General features: G+C 41.9%; 1 protein-coding gene and 1 long non-coding RNA gene across 4 annotated transcripts in view; one reads left to right on the top strand and one right to left on the bottom strand.

Moving 5' to 3' along the window:
* ntng2b (netrin g2b) overlaps positions 1-19,568 on the top strand; it is a 66,575-nt gene that overhangs the window by 13,109 nt on the left and 33,898 nt on the right. For both annotated transcript variants that reach the window (XM_067574114.1, XM_067574112.1), the window contains one exon: positions 1,151-1,794. In XM_067574114.1, the coding sequence (XP_067430215.1) occupies positions 1,151-1,794 (644 nt within the window). The remainder of the gene's footprint in view (positions 1-1,150; positions 1,795-19,568) is intronic.
* The window catches only part of LOC137170613 (uncharacterized), a 56,848-nt gene continuing 42,234 nt past the window's right edge, over positions 4,955-19,568 (bottom strand). For both annotated transcript variants that reach the window (XR_010924638.1, XR_010924639.1), the window contains one exon: positions 4,955-5,196. This is a non-coding gene — a long non-coding RNA (uncharacterized lncRNA). The remainder of the gene's footprint in view (positions 5,197-19,568) is intronic.

The raw sequence follows: 19,568 nt of genomic DNA, 5'->3' as shown, positions 1-19,568 counted from the left end.
TCCGAGGGAAGGGATTTTAAATTCGACAAAGTTTGGTGGAAGGCTAGAAAAACTCTCTATATAGGTCATGGGAGGTACGGGATCTGACATGTTTGGAACATGATCGGAATTAATTTGTCTTTTTGGAAGAAGAGGACGATGAGAGGCGCGAGATCTGTGAGCAGAGAGAGTGAAAGGCGTTTCTTTAGTGCAGGTGGAAAGAGGCTCGTAGCTCTCTGTGAGGAGTGTGAATAATCCCGTTGACTTTTGTAGAGGGGCCGTGGCTTGAAAGTCTTGACATCACTAGAAGAGGAGGATCAATTCTCTGGAGTTAAAAGTGCAGCAGCACTCTGCTGTCTATGCAAAGACAGTGATGGTGCACGATCCCCTTGACCTTCACACTTCCTGTTGTGTTGTTTGGCAAGTTTACTTTTAAGCTCTGTGTCCCTCAGTGCTCTGGCAAAGAGTTGAAGACACTCCTCGTTTAGATTTACACCAGCAATATGAATAGTTTTTTTTAGCTAGTCTCGTAGGAAAAAGTGCATATCATTTGAATCAGTGTGGGTATCTATGACTGCAACTACTGCAAAAAAAACCTGAGCAAAAAATTATGCTGCAAAACATTTTTGTTTTCTCATTAAAGTCAGACTTGAAATAACATTTTGATAAAGTCTGTGCAAGGCTGGATTATCAAATAGGCAAAGAAGCCAACTGCCCCAGGGCCCCATCCCCTCTGGGAACCCAAAAGGTCCCACGTTCACTGTGTTGCAATTACTTTGAGGTAATTTGATGAATTGTAAATTAGTTTTGAAATATGCACCATCAAAGCACGTATACACTGAAATTATAAGGGTTTATTAATGGGTATAAAAAAGGGCCTTAAGGTTTACCCTTTTATTAAAACCTTGGGGCCATGTCTCCTGTGTCAAAATGTAGTTTAACACATTTATTAAATCAGGTCATAGTATGTATAGTGTTTCATAAAATTATCAGTTACTAACTAACTAACAAGAAAATCTGAGGCCAGTCAATGTTACAGCATCGGATATTTGTTGGTTTTCTCTCAAAACAAATCTTTTTATGACAAATATCACGTATTCTCTAGATGTTATCCTCATAACATTCAATCTCTGACTGATGTGTGACTGCTCTGTCTTCATCCCTCTCATAGGAGAACCCATACCTGTGCAGTGACGAGTGTGATGCCTCTAATCCAGACTTGGCCCACCCTCCTCAGCTGATGCAGGACCGTGAACGCAACGGCCTAATCACCTACTGGCAGACGGTCACATGGAGACGCCACCCTGAGCCCCTGCTGGCTAACATCACCATGTCCTGGAACAAGAGTCTGGAGCTCACAGACGACATCCAGATCACCTTCGAGTACGGCCGTCCTACCATCATGGTACTGGATAAGTCCATGGACCACGGGCGCTCCTGGCAGCCGTACCAGTTCTACGCTGACGACTGCCTGGACGCCTTCAACATGCCACCTAAACGTGTGCGTGACCTCTCGCCCGCCAACATCACTCGGGTCATCTGCACCGAGCAGTACTCGCGCTGGGTCGGCTCCAAGAACGACAAGAATGTGAAGTTCGAGGTTCGGGCGCGCTTCGCTGTGTTCGCCGGCCCTCGGCTACAGAACATGGACAGCCTGTATACTCGCATGGAAAGTATGAAGGGACTGAGAGACTTCTTCACCTTCACCAACCTTAGAATGAGGCTTCTCAGGCCCGCCCTCGGAGGCACCTACGTCCAGAGAGACAACTTGCTCAAGTACTTCTATGCCATCTCCAACATCGAGGTACCTGCCAGGTGAGGGTCGAAGCTGACTTAGTTAGGGATGCATATTTTTAAATGCTTAAATACATGCTGACTCACTTCATAATAAGGAAAATATTCTTTTTAAAAAAAAAAATAAAGGCAGATACCAAAGTGTTCTGAAACAAAAATTTCATCTATCATGAAATACATGAAAAGATTGTATTTCTACTAAAAAGTATTGTAGAGCAGAGTAAAAAAAATAGCAAAAACAAACTACAAAAGAAGAATATGACAGCTATGTTATTAATTATATTTGTGAAAATCTTCATCTCCTACATCCTCCCTAAAACCAAATATTACTCCTCAAGTGTCGGTAAATGTAAAAAGTTCTCCGCTTGATGGCTTTTTGGGGTACAGAAGTTTTTTTTTTTAAAGTAAATCTTCCCAAAAATAACACAAATTCACATATAAAAGACAAAATATTGTCAGTTTGTTAAAGCTCACAAGCATCCTTGACGTTATTTATACATGAACTATCGATGATTATTGCTGAAATGTTCATATAAGGTTACTAATCTGTCAGAATATCTGCTGTAAAGATATTCTTAAAACAAGTCAGCAACTAAAGATATGTGTAACTATAAAACATATAGTATTATATTATTAAATATCCCTTCACACTCACATATGATGGATAATAAAAACCACCTGGTGATCAACGTAACCTCTGGTCTGACAATCATGCACACAGACACTCTGATCCGAGGGCGTTCACGATGACCCTGTTTCTCTTAGCATAGATCCTGGTCTGCCTGTCACTGGCCTGTGAAGACCATGATTAATGATAGAAACATACGGCCTCGGTGGTCTAACGTAAACCGCCATCCACATCCTGCCAGGGGAGCCGGGAACCCTTACATGGCAACTTTGTGACAGTGAAGGATGCTCGGGCCGTCACGCGCCTGCTTAGCATCAACAAGCCATCTCTCCTACCTTTCAGAATTATTATTCCAATCAATACGGCAGGCTGACATTTGAATGGTATTTAACATCCTTGTTGGGATGGCCTGGAATGGGAGGAAGGAGGCGTGAATTAGTGCTTGTGTGTGTGTGTGTGTGTGTGTGTGTGTGTAGATGGGAGTGTGGGGGGGATGAGAAGGGGAAAGTGAAAATGAGCGACTGTTTGAGGGGGGGGGGGACGTTGGCCGATGCAGGAGTCTTGTGTTTGTGTGTGCAGTTGAGGTATTGGGGGGGGGGGGTGTTTGATGAAGTCCTGAGTGGATGCTGACACAGCACACACACATGCACACACACACACACACACAAAGAAACAGCCCTCTGGCACTGTGGAAAGGGCCTGCAGGTATTGATCACAGCCACTTTTCAGGCTCAGCACAGAATCAGAGAGAGAGAGAGGGAGAGATCAGCCCAATACCCTGGGGGGAGAAAACAGTCCATCACTAAGCCAGAACCCTCCACCAAACCCAGCAAATTTAATAATCAGCCATCTCTGTTTTGAAATATTTGTGCTTATTTCTTTATTTAGTAGTCCACAAGCGCACCACATCTAAGAATTTATCATCCGACTCGAAATCCCTGCTGTGCTGCTTTGCTTGAAACACCCTCTACACTGTAAGCTCTCAAAAAAAAAAAAAAAAAAAATTCTCTTCATATTTATACTGCCAGAAAACTTTCTTAATTTCTCTCCTCATCCAGGGAGCAGGGCTGGTGGCATCTGGCGATAGTGTCAGTATGTGCTGGATCTGGTGACAGAGGACCCAAATATAGCCCTGTGGAGATGACTGAGGCCAGTCCGTCTTCCGCCCCCCCCCCCATCCCCGGCCACCCACACCTCCCGTAACATAATCACTAATCAATAAGTTATTCTGGGCAGCCAGCAGGAGTATTAGGTAATGGTGGTAGGGGGTCCTCAACAGTACAGTACAATCAGAAGTGTCTGATGCTTATGGCTGGGAAATTGATTTTGGGGAGCGAGACGATTAGTCAATGTTCCCTGGACAAAAGGCTAAGCTATTTCATCTCATCTCATCTGGCCTTAGTAACATATTGGGGTTTCCAATGCTTAAAATTTGAATAATGAATATTCCACTCCGCTGGTGCTCCGGCGGGGACGGCGCAGCGAAATGGGTTTTATATGATCAAGACCGAGTGGCAGTGTACCGCAGGTCGCCACGGTAATGAGATATGCTAGTGTTATCGATGGAGAGAGGGTTGTAGTCACATCCTGGCTGTATTGTATGTCCCCGGGCTTCTGGCTGTGTCTCTCTGGCTGATCCCCGTTAAAAGTGATTATTATTAGTTGACTGTTCTTAATGATCTGAGTTGATCCGGACGGAAAGAGCAAAACAAGCTCCCCCCCCCCCATCAACCGGTGTAAGATGTTACCTCTGTGGGACGTGTCTATTTTATCTGACGCTGCATTGTCAGAGTGACTGGCCGGGCTCTAAAGAGCTGGCGCAGGTATACGGGAAGCCAGGTACTCAGGGCTAAATAGTGCTGCTTTATCAATAAATACGTAACCCGATAGGCCATTAAGTGCAAACGCAGGCAAGCCAGGTTTTGATGGGAGGGAGGTTGTAAATTTAGCTTTGTGGACGCGAAGAAAACACCCAGCAAACTGGATCTCGAGCATGAGAGGGCATTTAGGGTAGAGGGCAGCCAGAGGTGGAGCAAGGATTTTGAAGCGGGCAGAGAGCAGAGAAGGTCATACAGAGTCAAATTGGATAGAGTCGATAGAGTATTATCATATGATTCAGCATCAGTCACTCTGTGTTGCAAAGTTCTCCCAAGGTTAACTGTAATGAGCTACAGAAACGACTACAATATAAATTTTAAGCTAAGGTGTTTTGAGTTTTGAGAGTCTCAGGCTTTATGCTCATTTTACAGACTACATTCCACCTTTAGATGTGACCATTTCCATATCACTGATGGGCCAAGCGAAAGCCATCTCCAACCATCAAAGATAGAGTGGCGACGCTTCAACTCTATCATCATTTACATCAGTGAAATCACATTCGCCAGGAAGCTTCACTCAGAAGCAGAGCTCTCAAATTCTCCCTCATTCATTGGACCTCCATCTCTCCATCCCTGTTCCCTCTGTCCCATCTGTCAGCCATCCCTGCTGGACTGTGGCGTGGACTATGGAGGGTTGTGGCTGGTCTGTAGTCTGCATTATGGATTAGACACAGGGTCATGGATTGGGCCTTTTTTAATGAAATAAGCAGCAGGTCATACAGTGGGTCTTTATAATGGAATAAAGGAAAGGCTGTAAGCTCAGGAAGAGCCAACTAAGTGGATTAGGGCCAAGACGGAGGGAAGGAGATGGAGGAGGATGAGGAGGAAGACGAAGTCTGCCATCGCTTCTCTCCCCTGGTGGTAATCGCTGCAGCATCAGGTCCTTTACTCCCCGACTTCTCAATTTGATTGGATTGGCTGATGGAGGAAGAATGACATTTAAGAAGAGCCAAGTTAGCAGTGTGACTGTCTGTTCCTCTCCTTGGTCAGTCAGCAGAGCGAGAGTAAAGAAAAAAAAACCCCAGAAATTCTTTAATTGAGTAAAGTTCAGCACATGTACAACAATACAGCACTGTTGTAGGTGAAGTCACCACCACTAATCATTTTTCCATTCGCAAAAACATGATAATATGCACCAAGTCAAACAAAACTGACTGACTAATAAACTCTGCAAACAGCATTTATATGTTAATTTTATCCAATTTTATTGAAAAGTAACATTATTTGACATTTGAGGCATTATTTCATAATATAATTGTATTAGATCAAGTATTGATTTTCTCAAAAACGTGTTTGTCCTTAATTGGCTTCTGCAAACTACTGAACCAGTGGTGACAGAGGAATAATCAAACTGTTTTCCAAACTGTGAAAACAAAATCTAAACTGCAAACCAGGGCAACATCAAAAATGTATGGCTAGTATTGATTTATTTCCAAGCAAACTTTGGAGGGAATTTATTTGATAATAATTACACAATTTTCCTAATTGCCATATTTCTTGAGGTATAAGAAATCATAAAATGGGATTTCTATCATGTATAATCTTGACCATAAATAGTAACAAGACTAAGAGTCTACAGTCAGTCCTTTACTTCGGCACAGTGGTGCTTTGAGCTAAATGCTCACATCTTACTGTTTAGCAGGTATAATGTTTACCATGATTACCATCTTAGTTTAGAGCGCTAGCATGCTAACATTTGATTGAAATCAGAAGTTAACAAAAAGTCAACAAAACTTATTACAATTCATCCTGAAGAGGACATGACTGTAATACATTTCATGACAATCCGTCCGATAGTTGTTGAAGCACGTCACTCAAAACAACAAATGTCAACCTCAAGGTGGCGCTAGAGGAAAAGTCAGGGGATCACAAAAGTCATTAGGATTCAACATTGCCATCCTTACAGCCACTAGCGAAGCTGAAACTGTGGAAAGAGTATTAATAATATTAATATCACCACTACAACTGTTACTACCAGCAGTATAAAACATTAAAGCATTTTGTTCTGTGGGATTTAACCCCTAATTGTGTCTGATAGAGCCTTTAGATATGACTGGACCTATCTCCTGCCAACAACCAATCATTTTCCAGTAGTGAAAAGAGAGTTTAGTTAGAATTTAGTGGCATCTAGTGGAGCGGACTTGGTAATAATGGAATATAAAATTCATAAGTATGTTTTAATTAGTGTATAATCACCTGAAAATAAGAATTGTTGTGTTTTTGTTACCTTAGAATGAAACCTTTATATCTACATAGGGAGCCCGCCATGTTGCAACGCCATGTTTCTACAGTAGCCCAGAACAGACAAACCAAACACCGGCTCTAGAGACGGCCTTTCACATTTTTCGCGTGGTTCGCGGAAGGAGGGGGGTGTATTTAGTTTGTTGCAACCTTCAACCTCACCGCTAGATGTCATTAAATCCTACACACATGTCCTTTAAGAGTCATCCTGCCAGAAAACAAACCATATGAATGCTAATAATATTCAGAGTTTTTCCTTCATGGTCATGTTGTTTCATGCCTGCTTGACTCATTTATCCAATGTGTGTCTGTGTTTCTCTCAGTGCCATCCTGGCCCCCCTGCTGACAGAGCTAATGTGCTGAGAGGTTTAAGCCTTCCATCTCCTTGCAGACTGGAACAGGCTGGCATTGAAAACTTTCCTAGTCTTCATTAGCATGTTACAGAAAGATCAGTCAAAGCAGTTTTTATGTTTCTGCAGGTGTTCTTGTTTGTCTGTGGTTATATCAGTGACAGCCGGTGCAACAGAAGTCCTTTGTAATTCTCAATCAAATGGCAATATTTCCGCTTCGCAAAATATGCTACCGTAGTCATGATAAATTACTATTTCAAATGAGATGTGTTTCTGTAATTATCACAAAAAAACTTTTCAAAAGCTTACTTGCGAAAGATTTTGTAAGAGCAGAAGTATGCAAAGATTCAAGAAAATGCACTCCTTAAGCTAGGTGTGAGTCTGGAATCGTTGTGTTAAGCCCGTGTTGCACATGGAAATGTAATTTTTTGAGAATTTTTATTTATGTGATCATGTTCAATATGCATCTATCAACCACTTTTCTCTCTCACTCATGTGTGCTTTTACTATCCCGGAATCAAATCTTAATGGAAGTCTGACAATTTTACAATCTGATTTTGAGACTATAACATTAAAGTTACCAAATTACAGCACAGTCTATTATGGATGAACAGATCATAAGATGCCATTGAAAGACAAACTGTAACTTGGTCTTGGTCCACATCTGGATCAGGTTTATGACGATGAACTAAAACTTAAACCCAAACCTACTGGGCATTCATCACAGTAAAGTAAGGTAAAGTAAGTAAAACTCTTTGCCTCTTAAATAAAATAAAAACAGGACAAACTCCTGTATCTAACGCTCAACCAACAACTAAAACTGTTGTTCCCAAAATGGGGATATTGATTAGGTAATTAACAGGATAGGAAAGTAGAAAAAACACATATTTGAGCAGTGCTTTTTTTTGGTTTTCTTTTGTGGGAATTTCTTGGTAAATTGACCTTTTCAGACCTTTAAAAACTATTCAAATACAACAATCTGCAAATGAAGAATTGGTTGAACACCGAGCGACAAAGGGTCTCAAGTAGAAAATAGATTTGTTTTAAGGGGTAAAATCCAAAAAGGTTGGAAACCACTGCTCTAAAACATATTACTTTAGCTGGTAAATAAAGTAGAACAGCTGAAATATAAAGCTACACTCTACTGATAATTCATGCAGAATAAACAATACTATTTAAATTATAAGTGCAACTAACTCATTTAAAACTTCAGGAAGACTAATCTGTACTGTTTTAGTCACGCTGCCTGCAGACAGATATACTAATTAGACCCTTAATGGCGTACAGTGGCTACACCCGACTGTTACAAAGGTTTATTGTGCTAGTAGAGGAATGATTGAGCACGACAGGGCAGATTCAGAGGAATCGATGTGGCCTCGAGGCTTGTCCGTCTTCTCCACTGGAGAATAAGGAAGAACAGATGCTTCTCCTCTGCTCCCTTTTTTCGGAGCCTCCGGTCTTTTTTTTTTTTTGTGTGTCTTGATTATCCACGTACTGTAGGGTGACTTTGACTTTGGCGAACTGTCACCACTATTTTTGAATTACACCAAAGTTTTCTTGTGTGTCCTTTACGGAGTGAAGGTGAGAGGATGGGAGGTATAAGCCTGGATCAAGGGGAGAGGGAGAGAAAGAAAAGAGGGAGGCAGATGATGGATTAACTTCTAGTTTCATGGGACTAGCTGGGGTGTGTGATTTTGTGATGAATGATGTGAGGTGTGATGCTCTGTAAATATTATTCTCCAGTTCACACGGCGACCACAGAGCAGTCTCCCCACGTATTCTCCATATTTTCCGCCCTCAGTCGAAAAAAAACCTCCCCATCTATTCTGTTTCATGAGAAAAAAACGCTTTGCACTTGAATACTTGCCACCTTTTCCCCCTCATGAATGAAAGATACCGATCCTTGCTTGATGTGTGATGAGGAGAACATCCAAGTGGTGGCTCATGTGTTCTCGCTGAAGACAGACAAGAAAAAAACCTTCACGCGTGGATCCTCCCACCCCGGCTCAGACTCCTCCCATCTGAGTTATCTCCCTCTGAGGCAGCAGCCGCAGCTCGGAAACAGATCACTTTTTAAATCATTCATGAGCACTCCCCAGAAAAGAAAGGCATGCAGAAAGCTGAGGGACCGCAATGAGGAAAGTGTCATTGTTCCTCTCATATGTGATGATTTATGACACAATGGTTGTAACTGATTTGATAATCGCAGTTTATTTCCCCTCAGAAGGGAAGAAAGTTAAAGTCAGCGATTTCGCCTTTTTTTTTCCTTTCATTCCCCATCTTTTGTTTCACTGATCTTTTTTTTTCTCCTCCCCACCCTCTTCAATAGATTTTTCTTTTCTTCCTCCACCTCCCCGCCCCCCCCCCTTATTGTTACTCATCCCATAAATATCCTTTTAAATTCACAAATGCAATAAAGAATTCTCCCCACTAGCGCCTGCACTGTGCCTTACCCAGCATCTGGCAAAAGGGGAATCTCTTGATACCGCAAGCGTGCTTTAAAGCTGAAAAGCATGCTGGGAATTGTAAGTGGGAGAACATGAGGTAGAGGGAGGGTGTCCTTGGAAAGATGGTTTGTTCTCAGTCAGCCACATTAATTAGCATAGCATTATTACAGGCATGGTGTGTTCAAAACCACAGCAGTGCCTTTACTGTGTGACTGTCGCTGTCATTACTAGCATGTAGACTGGAACAGATAAACAACTCATCAATCGGAGTCTGAATGTGAGACAGAAAATGAGCCCATGTGTGTTTTTTTTCAATGAGAAAAACATCAGATAAGTCAGTTTTTGATGTCAGTGTTGTCCCATCAAAGGCCATGAAGGGTCTGCAAGTTTTCAGTCCAACTAAACAGGACAGCAGGTAACATAATGCTGAACTTATTAAGAACAAATTAGGAACTGATCGCTGATTAAAGAATAAGTAAAAGGTAGTCCACAAATTACTCTCAAAAACAAAGGACTATATGATAAGTGATTGTAAGTGACTTGAGAACAGACTGCAATATGCTATGTTAATGAACCAGTATCTAATGATTAGTGTCTATGAATGGACTCATTAACCGCTAGAAAAGCTATTGCTGCTATACATGTCAATCAGGCATGAAGCAGCGTTAGCATTAATTTGTGCCGAGACGACCTGATGACCCTGGTCAGGTCTCCACTAACTCTCGAGGGAAATATGAGACTCTTGAGCGACTAAATGCTCCACTGTGTTCATCAGTTATAGTCACTAACTTTGTCTGTCTGTTGTTTGGTGCTGGATAGGTGTAGGGCTTTAAGTGGTGTGCTGCTGCTGCTGCTGCTGATGATGATGAGAGTTTTAAAAGTGAACCAAAGCTAAAGTCCAAATAAAATGCTTTGTAGAGTTAAGCACAAGCAGCAACTACCACGGCTTGAGACTGAAGCCAATGCGAAAGTACCTCAAAGTTCAATGCCACCGACAGCTGCTAGATGCTGGCTCCAATTGACTCCCGTTCAAAAAGCATCAGCTTCTCTCTAGAAATACTATGTCTGTCATTTTTTTCAACAAGTCATAATGGACTTGTTCACTAAATTTAGGTTCTCTAATCTCTAAAATGTGCTGGTGGTCATTTTGAAATTTATTGCTCCATTAATAAGATTTAAGACTTATAGTAGGCTTTAATGTCTGCCGTGTGGACGTTGATTGACAGCTGGAACTGACAGTTTGCTGCTCTGCACTGTACCTGCCATGTTAGCACAATTAAAGTAATTAAAGTAACCCTCGTTAGTCTGAGTGCACATCGCTAAGTGTTCCCAGTAAGCTAGCGTCCACTTCGGTCCGAAGTAGCAGGGCGTGTTTCCAGAGCATGAAAGGTAAAACCCCGCACTCCTTATTTGGAAGGTCCTGGCTCCAAACGGAAAAGATGGCGCCGACCATAGGAAAGTGCAGAGTCGGGTGATAAATCTTGATGGGTTCGTCACGACGAGAGACCTCTTTCTCATTAAATATTGATTAGTGCAGCTTCAATGAGTTGTTTCTGCTTAACTTTGCATTAGCTCCTAAATGACACATATCAAATAAATAACTTGCTCCTCATTGTGTACATATTAGTTACTATTTTAGGGGCTCCTCAAGTGAATTAGTTTAACATACTGATTAGAAATGCATCATTAACCCATGATTACTTTAGCATAGCTACCTAGCATTTTTTAACTATTTAAAAACCTTTTAAAAATGTAGGAAATCTCTATTAAAAATGGTTATATGATATATTATAATGATTAATTAATTAACATGTTACAGTCTTCAGGTGAATGAAAACTTTAGGGTGCTGTAACCCAAAAGCCTTTTAAGACTAAGGTGATGTCCTGCTCTACAGTAAGTCTAAGGGCTAATATCATCTTAGTCTTAATAAATAAGTGTGATACCCATTTTTTTTTGTTTTGAGAAAAAAAAATCAACCTTGAATTGATCCTCATAACAAGTATTGTCTATGTATCCAGAACCTTATATAGCTTATTCCTCTGTGCCATAGACTTCCACTGTCAAAAACTATTAAAAACACATCCATGAGCTGATCAGTTGGGTAACATGTTTCTTCATTATGATGAATATGTTTGTGTAGTTTATTGTGAATCGATCCCACATACACCATCCTGTTGCTGTGAATACGCGATAGCACACTAAATCCGCAGCTGAAAATAGTCCCCTATAATAGTCCCTAGAATGGACTCAGGGCCGAGGGCCACAGACTGAATAATACTGAAATAAGGACTCACATCGCTGGTTCTGGTCTTTTCATGAGACATGTTTATAATGACAAAAATATATAATATCAAAGATGCTCTCAGAAAATAGGGCCTTGCTCTTGGCCCTAAATAGCATGCTTGAAGACCTGTGTCTTATTATCCATCAATTCATTTGTTGGCCACTAAGCACGTTCACATTTTATTAACAAAAAAAAAAAAAAACTCAATAACTAGAGCTTCATATGAAATCTGCACAAACCAGAGGTCATTTCATTAATTCCATATAGTGCTGGGTATTTGCTACACAAGAGTATAATTATGTCTCCAGTTCAGATATGAATCTAATTTCTGAGACATTTCACCACAAGTAATTCATTTATTTAGAGATTATTAAGCAAAATATCATAAGTACTGAATAAGCGAAGCAGTTTCTGCTCCAGCTCAGAGCACTGGTAAACAATGTCCTTTCAGTTTTTTTTTTTTTAACAAAGACCCTCAAGTTTTAGTCCTTGTACTAATTGTCTTGCTAACTGCACTGGTGTGTTTTGAAGCTCCCCCCCCGCCACCCCCCACATCTCCTCCTCTGTTCCTCTCTCCTCACCTCGTCTCCTCTCCTCCTCTGGCCCGCGGCTCGGGTAGCTCTCTTCATGCTATGACTAATGATGTTCTTTCAGTCTCAAGGTTTTAGCAGGATAATTATATTAACCCCTGTCCTCTGGCTGATCCCAGCTCAGCTCCTCTTCCCCAGGCATCCTCCCCTCCACAGTCTCACTGGAATTAGACTCTAATACACACACACACACACACACACACACACACACGCACACGCACGGGTATATGGGAAGGAATATTACAGTTGTACACGAATGTGTGTTTTTCATTAGCATGTGGATATGTCTGTAGGTGTGTTTTTGTAAGTTCTGGTGACTTTTAGGACACTTTTCTGAATAATTTACATGTGAGGACGCGCGGCTCAGAAAACGAGAGCAAGTATGTGAAGTAATTGTGTTTGTGTGGGAAAAATTAGGTGCACGGGTGAAGGCCTGCGGGTGCGAGTGTGTTGGTGTGCTAATTTATAATAATGTGCCTTCACACATTTAGAAGTTCAAAAGCGTGTCTCTAAAAGTTCGTGCGGCGGGCATATTGTCTCAGGCCCAGATATCAGTAGCGTATTCTGTTCTTCACTCTGATACAAACACACAAACACTCTGTATCGCTCATGGGGGTCCTAAGACTCTGTAGGGGATTGCAAAACAGGAAGAACCTCCCACCAAACCCCCATGTCGTCCCAGAGTTTCTGTCTCTTCATCATTTTTTCATTCCTCCCATCTCCCTTTACTTCTTCTTTGTCTTTCAGCGCGGTTCATATCTTAAATAAAGAGGAGGATGTATAATAACTCCCCTCTCTCAAACTCATGCCCAATTTCCTCTCTCCCCAGGTGTTACTCTCTGCTGTATTGTTCATTCAGCAACAGTAAGGACTCTGCAGGGAGGTTACGCTCTAATATACGGCACGTTTACGCTCAGGATGATCAGGGCTGGATGGAGCCAGGCTGGAATCTGACACAGTTAGTGGCAGAAGCCTTAAGATGCAGAGACATGGCCGCTTCAGTAAGGAGGACAGTGTCAGCCCCGTTCTGCATCATTCATGCTGCATCATGCTGCATGAATATTACAATGCTGGCATGCAGAGTCTTAAATTACCACCTGCCAAGTGCCAAATGCCAGTAAAATATGTCTTGTGTGGACGAATTAATAAGGGTCACCCATCACAGTGGTCAGTGACTTTTGAGGGTGCATCTATTCATGGGTGATAACATTCAGCATATGCTATTTATGCTACAATAACCCATGTAAAGACAAGCAGAGAAAACAATTAAAAGTGCTGATGAGAGGATTTCACAGAGTATCTCATTTACATCTGCTTAGACGTATACTGTACGTCCTTACTGGCATTTTATATAAAATTGTGTTTACGAGTCTTGTTTTGGGGCAAAGAAAAAACAATCAGCTACACCAGGATGTGATTTTATATTGTATGCATTTACTTTTTTTGATCAAACAGCAAAATCTGTGGGTATCCAAAGTTGCCAAGCAATAAAAGGAACAAAGTCCCAAACAGGGACAAAAAATGAGTTTGGATAAAAAACAATTTACATGCAAATAGATTACATTAAGTTATATTTCCTGCATTTATCTGCTTTGTTTGTGAAAGAAATTTGAACAGCTTTGAGCAACTAAACTGTTTCTATATTAACGTTTCGTGTGATTATCAATAGACATTTGAGTGAGCGGCTCTGTTTATTAAGTTTCAAACAAAGAAAATGAATCAAAATGGACCTGAACTCAATAACATTTGAATGACTTGTGGGAGTTTAGACCAAAAACAACCCCGAGTTTTTTTTTAAAAAATGCAAGGGACTGAGTTGGTATGGTCGTGTTGTTCCAGGTACCAGTTAGACGGTGAAATATGATCCAGGAAGTCAAGTTTGAGCGATAGATCCATGAGTCTGAAGGCTTAGCAGATGCAGAAACACATCACAACAGTTTATAATACTACAAACAAATACTTAACAACTCTGGAGAGCGATCACAGTGATAATCATTTTCACTTTCGTTATGATATTTGGCAGGCAAACCTCTAGTCTACATTCAAATCTACCAGGAATGTGCATGTGTTTGATTCGCCCCTGCAGGACCTTGCCGGATAACATCACGTTGCATTGCGGCAAAAGTCAGAAAGCTACGTTAAACATTTTTTGCCGGATGACCCTGCAGTGTTTTTTGCCAGAGACCTCTGTGTTGCCCCCCCCCCGCTACATCAACAGGGCTGCATTTTTTTCACGCATCGCTAAAGTCAGTCTGAAAGCCGCCTTACGCAATCTTATCTTATATGCAGTATTATATATCGTGTCCTCATACACCAAGTATCACTGAAAACAGCCTGGATGACAAAATCCTATGAAAGCTGCATATTAATTACCCCTGCAGTTTGAAAGGCCAGCAAAAATCACACAGCTGGCATGTAACGCACACCTGAACTGTTCCAATATTTAGCTCTCTCTCTCTCTCTCTCTCTCAAACACACAGAGTTCCTCTGAGGTCTGGACTGGAGAACAGAATGTCTCCAGGCTCCATTATTTAGTTATTTGGGCCTGTACATACACTACATACTTCAGAGAGCAGGTAGCTCAAAGTGGGCCTGACTGTGCCTGCTGCTCTGCTACATGACCCGACCCGACCAATCAGAGAGCTGCTCTCAGGTCTGAAACCCAGCTTTGCAGGCACGCAATAGCCATTTACTGTATGCCGTGTAAATAATTTACCGGTACGCTTAGTCTCACACAATCTCTCCCTTTCTCTCTCTCTCCATGCATTCCTCTATCTAATGCATAATCACAAACCAAAACACACTTTTTAACTCAGTGCAAACTGTGCTAATATAATGAATCATCCCACTTACACACCAGGGAGGTCACACATCCCCTTGCACTGCGTAATACACACATACACACACACATACACTACAAACACACACAGGGTGTGGATTGCAAAGACAATCAAGGTCATTCCTGCGCTCTGAATAATTTAGGATGTCTTTTTGCTGGACATTTCACTCTCCTTTTTATTGAGGCCAAAAACATTCAGTGACCTCTCAACGCTGAGCATATTTAGCGAGTGCATGCATGCGTGTGTGTGTGTGTGTGTGTACGTGTGTGTGTGTTGTGAGAGAATGGGAGACCCCAAACACACAGTCCCTTAGGCCTGTCCCTTAGATGCTCCAGTAAAAAGTGTTTTCTCTCTTAGATGGCTTTTGGGAAATGCCCCCAAAACAGAAACTAGAAAGAAAACTAACGAGGGATAAAAAAAAAATATTAAAACAATTAAGGCAGGAAATGTATCTGAAACATTTGGGGTCTTTTGCTGTCAACAACTTTCATTAGTTAATGATAGATAATGAGCTTGGGTAGAATATTTGTTTAAAATGTCATCAGTTGTGTTATTAATGTGGGGGAGTGAGTGAGTGAGGTACAAAGAACTACTGTGGTTATGATAAAAGGCGAGGTGTAATCCTACTCACCACATGATTGCAGGGGAGGTCAGTTATAGATTACCTGTTTAGTCTGGAGGGAGAGAGGAGGAGGGAGGGAGAGAGAGCGCACACATGTGAGAGAAAGGATAGTGGAGAAAAAAAAAAAAAAGGTGAAGTGGGGTGGAGAGGAGAGCGTACGTCTGAAGAGACTCATGCTGCTCCTCCGCTCCGGGAGGCTCCTCTCGAGGAAAATCGATCCGCTCCCTTCAGAGAAAGAAATTTATGAAGCTGGAACATAAACGCAGTCATGTCCAATTAGCTGCTGTGAATTTACGAGGCGAGGCGGGGGAGGAAGTGGGAGGGGATGCGGTGATAAAGACTTCAGCAGAAGCCAATAAGGCGTGCTACTGATCAATGATCCCGGGCTTCACGCAACTCCCACTCCCCGCTTGGTCGCTACCCGCTGCACTTGGGATACAATGTGTTGGAGGGCTCGGCTTTTCTGCAGGCCGCCCCGTACCAATCAATTTTAATTTACGGTATTGATACACTTAATACATGTTTCAAGACATTTTAAATACTCACTACTATGCCTGATATGGTTCTCACAGAGAAAGTTGGTAATTACTCAGTGAAAAATCCTGAATCTATGAATATACAAATAAAATTATTGTTCATTTCAAAAGATTAACTACAGATGTCTCCTACTTCACTGAAAAGTCTATTCTCAGTGTATATGCAGTGGAGATTAGTTGTCAACTATTAAATTAATCACCAACTACGCTAAAAAAAATGGCCAAATTCTCTGATTGCAGCTTCGCAAATGTGAATATTTCCTGGTTTCTTTAGTCCTCTATGACAGTAAACTGAATATCTTTGGGTTGTGGACTGTTGTTCAAGACAAAACAAGACATTTGAGGACATCAACTGGAGCTCTAGGAAACAGTGATCGACATGTTTCACCATTTTCTGACATTTTATGGCCCAAACCCAAACTGATTGATTAATTAATTAATCATTAGGCTTCAAGTTTCCACATTACCACTTGTGTAAATTGCATACTGGCACCGTTGGCTTTGTGATGTCATGAATCTTGCTCGTATGTACACGTCTTGAACTCAGATTTAAAGTGAGCGCAGAGAAACTTTCCTCCTTCAGTAAATGAATGTGAAAACAGCTTTCTAGTGTCAAACTCTGCACATTCATCACTCTGGACAGTGAAGGTCGCACATCAAAGTGAAGAGACTATAAGCAAAACACATTTTTGAGTAGAGGGCGGCTTTAATCTTTGGATACAAAGGACCTAAGAATGAATAATTCCTCTGTCTGACAAAAATCTGATATTATACACATCGAAAAAGGGTGTAGAGCCGTTGTATCTGATTGTATTATTCCGGTTATTTTATTCATATGCATATGTACCTCCATGCCAGCCCTGGTTTGGGTGTTAAGACTGTCTCTCTCTGACAAAAACACTGACACTCATCGGCCATTAGGCTCTCACTCTACTATTACTCTAGCAAGTTGTGTAGCCGGTTGTGTATGTGTGGTATCAAGGGAAGGAGTTGTTGCGAGTACCAAGTGGGCCTTCTCAGTGACGGCTGATCGAACACAAGAGTAGAAGAGGAGGGAGATCTCCTGCTGGGTCAGAGCCGCATCGATGCAGTCTGTCATCACAGGTTAGAGCACGTCAATGCGGACCCTCCCCCTGCTCCTCCTTCCAGTCTCACCACTGTAGTCGGAGAGGCGAGCAGACTGTCAGGGCTTTAACACAACTGCCCTGCTCCCTGCTGTACTGTCTGCTCAGCTCCCCCCCCCCCCTATTTTCCCCTCCACCCGCTCCTCTCAAACACATGTCCACAACCCAATTTACCCAATGCACTCTTCCGTGAGCACTGGTGCAACCGGCAGTAGCTAAAGAGCTTTAGGCGTACAGACAGACAGAAAGGGAAAGAATGAAAGAGAGATGGAGGATAATGTGGGAAATCACAGAGGAAGAGCGAAAGGAGAGACTGGCAGACTGGAACAGCTTGATGGAATTTGGGAGCAAAAGTAAAAAATACAGTGGGAGGAGAGTGCAAAACAGAAAATAAGAGAGAGGGAGTGATAGCTGTGTCCCCGGAGAGGAATAGCGGGATAGGCGTCGACTACAGTAAAGAGACAGATAAAGCCCCATTAACTGCTGCTTCCAGCTGCTTTCTCAGGCTTTGCCACCACATGACTCCCCCTTGATGTTTATCTTTCTTCTTATTTATTCCCCTAATTGCTGTGTCTCTGCTGTCTAAAACAGGCAGTCTTCGTATCATTAAATACACAGGGCCGACATGACTTCACAGAGACAGAGACTGCGAGGAGAACGGACAGAGAGAAACGCACGCAGCCAGACAAGCCTGGGCAGAGATACAAACAGATTGATACAATAATTGTCAACCTCGTAGATTAACAGAGCATTAGTTAGATGCACGAAAATATAGTGTAAGCATGTAGGTAAGACATGTACGATGTTGCATGATGTTGCATGTGCTGTTCTCTAAAAAAAGAATATGTTTATATGCTACTAAATGGCTTATAAGTTTGGGAGGAAATTGATGCCTGGATTTTATTCACAGACAACACGTGAGTCGAGTCCACAAACTGCTTTGGTCTTGTACCACACAGAAGTTGCATCCCGGATGGATGTAGGACACACATAGTGCAGGATTTTGACACTGGAGACTGGGGCATGTGGTTTGATTTAGGCTACGAAGACACTGTTTAGGGAAATATTGGGGTTTTGGTTAAATACAGGAAATGCAAACACATCCTGTTTTGTGTCACTGTTCAGTATTGAACCATGATCTTTCCATAACCTTAACCAAGTGGTTCAAGTTAAAATTAAAAAATTAATCACGCTATTGTTGCCACAAGTGAATATTGTATTGCAAGAGCTGAAATTGTCGGACAAATAAACATGAAATACATTCAGTATGAACATTTGTAGAGATACCAGTGTTTCCCCTAAATTCATTGATAATGACCGATGATGATGATGACATATTATCAGTGATAATGATCACTGATACTATTATGGCCAATGTTTTTTTACACTCTAGAATTGCCTTTTGATTGACGACGGTATAGTCCGCTTTTCTCGCAAAGGGATTCCAGTTGCACACCTACACGCAAGGACCTCGCAGGAAACTTGACGTAACTTCCGTTAAAAATAGACTAGGCACATAATTTTTAGCAGAGCAGATCAGAGAGCCGCTTCTGAAAAACGCCACAGCACAGCTGGTGGAATCACAAGCATTATCTAGAGTGGCTGTGATCAGCTCCGGCGGGCCGCGTCGCAGCCGGAACGCGACGCAGCCGTGCCAGGTGGAATCAAGCGCTCCGTTGTATTTTCAGCAAACAACTTCAAAGACATGTTTAGAGGACCTCAGAGACCTATATTAACTTGTTAAAAAGGAGGATGTCACCTTTAAAACAACGTGACATAATGAATCCTTTTCCTCCCACGGTTTGTTTGGCTGCGCTAGAAACTTAGCCGCTCAGTGATCAATACGTGTGTCATCTTGTACAGAACTCTGGGACCTGTACAGTGTTATCAAAATGCATTTGCTGTTACCACTAGTTACCAGAGGTGTTGCCTAATTAACTAGACCTGAAACCACCAGCCCTCAGGATTATAACTTTAAGGAAACATAGCAGACTGACAAACAGAAGTATTGACCCATAATTACACCAGCTAATTAAAACACCACATTGTGTGTTTGGTTTCTAGTAGATTGGAATACATTTGCATCCTTTTTTTTCCCCCTCCGGTTCCTTGACTCACTCTTTCTCTTGCCCTTCTTTGTCTTTTCCTCCTCTCACCTTCTCTCATTTCATCTCTCCTCTCTCTCTCTCTCTCTCTCTCTCTCTCTCTCTCTCTCTGAGTAAATAGACAGGGTTGTGATGGATCCAGCTGTCCCG

The sequence above is a fragment of the Thunnus thynnus genome, chromosome 19 (genome assembly GCF_963924715.1).
Source record: "Thunnus thynnus chromosome 19, fThuThy2.1, whole genome shotgun sequence".
Classification (NCBI taxonomy): domain Eukaryota; kingdom Metazoa; phylum Chordata; class Actinopteri; order Scombriformes; family Scombridae; genus Thunnus; species Thunnus thynnus.
Note: the sequence above shows the minus strand (reverse complement) of the source record. Positions and strands in the feature narration are given on the sequence as shown.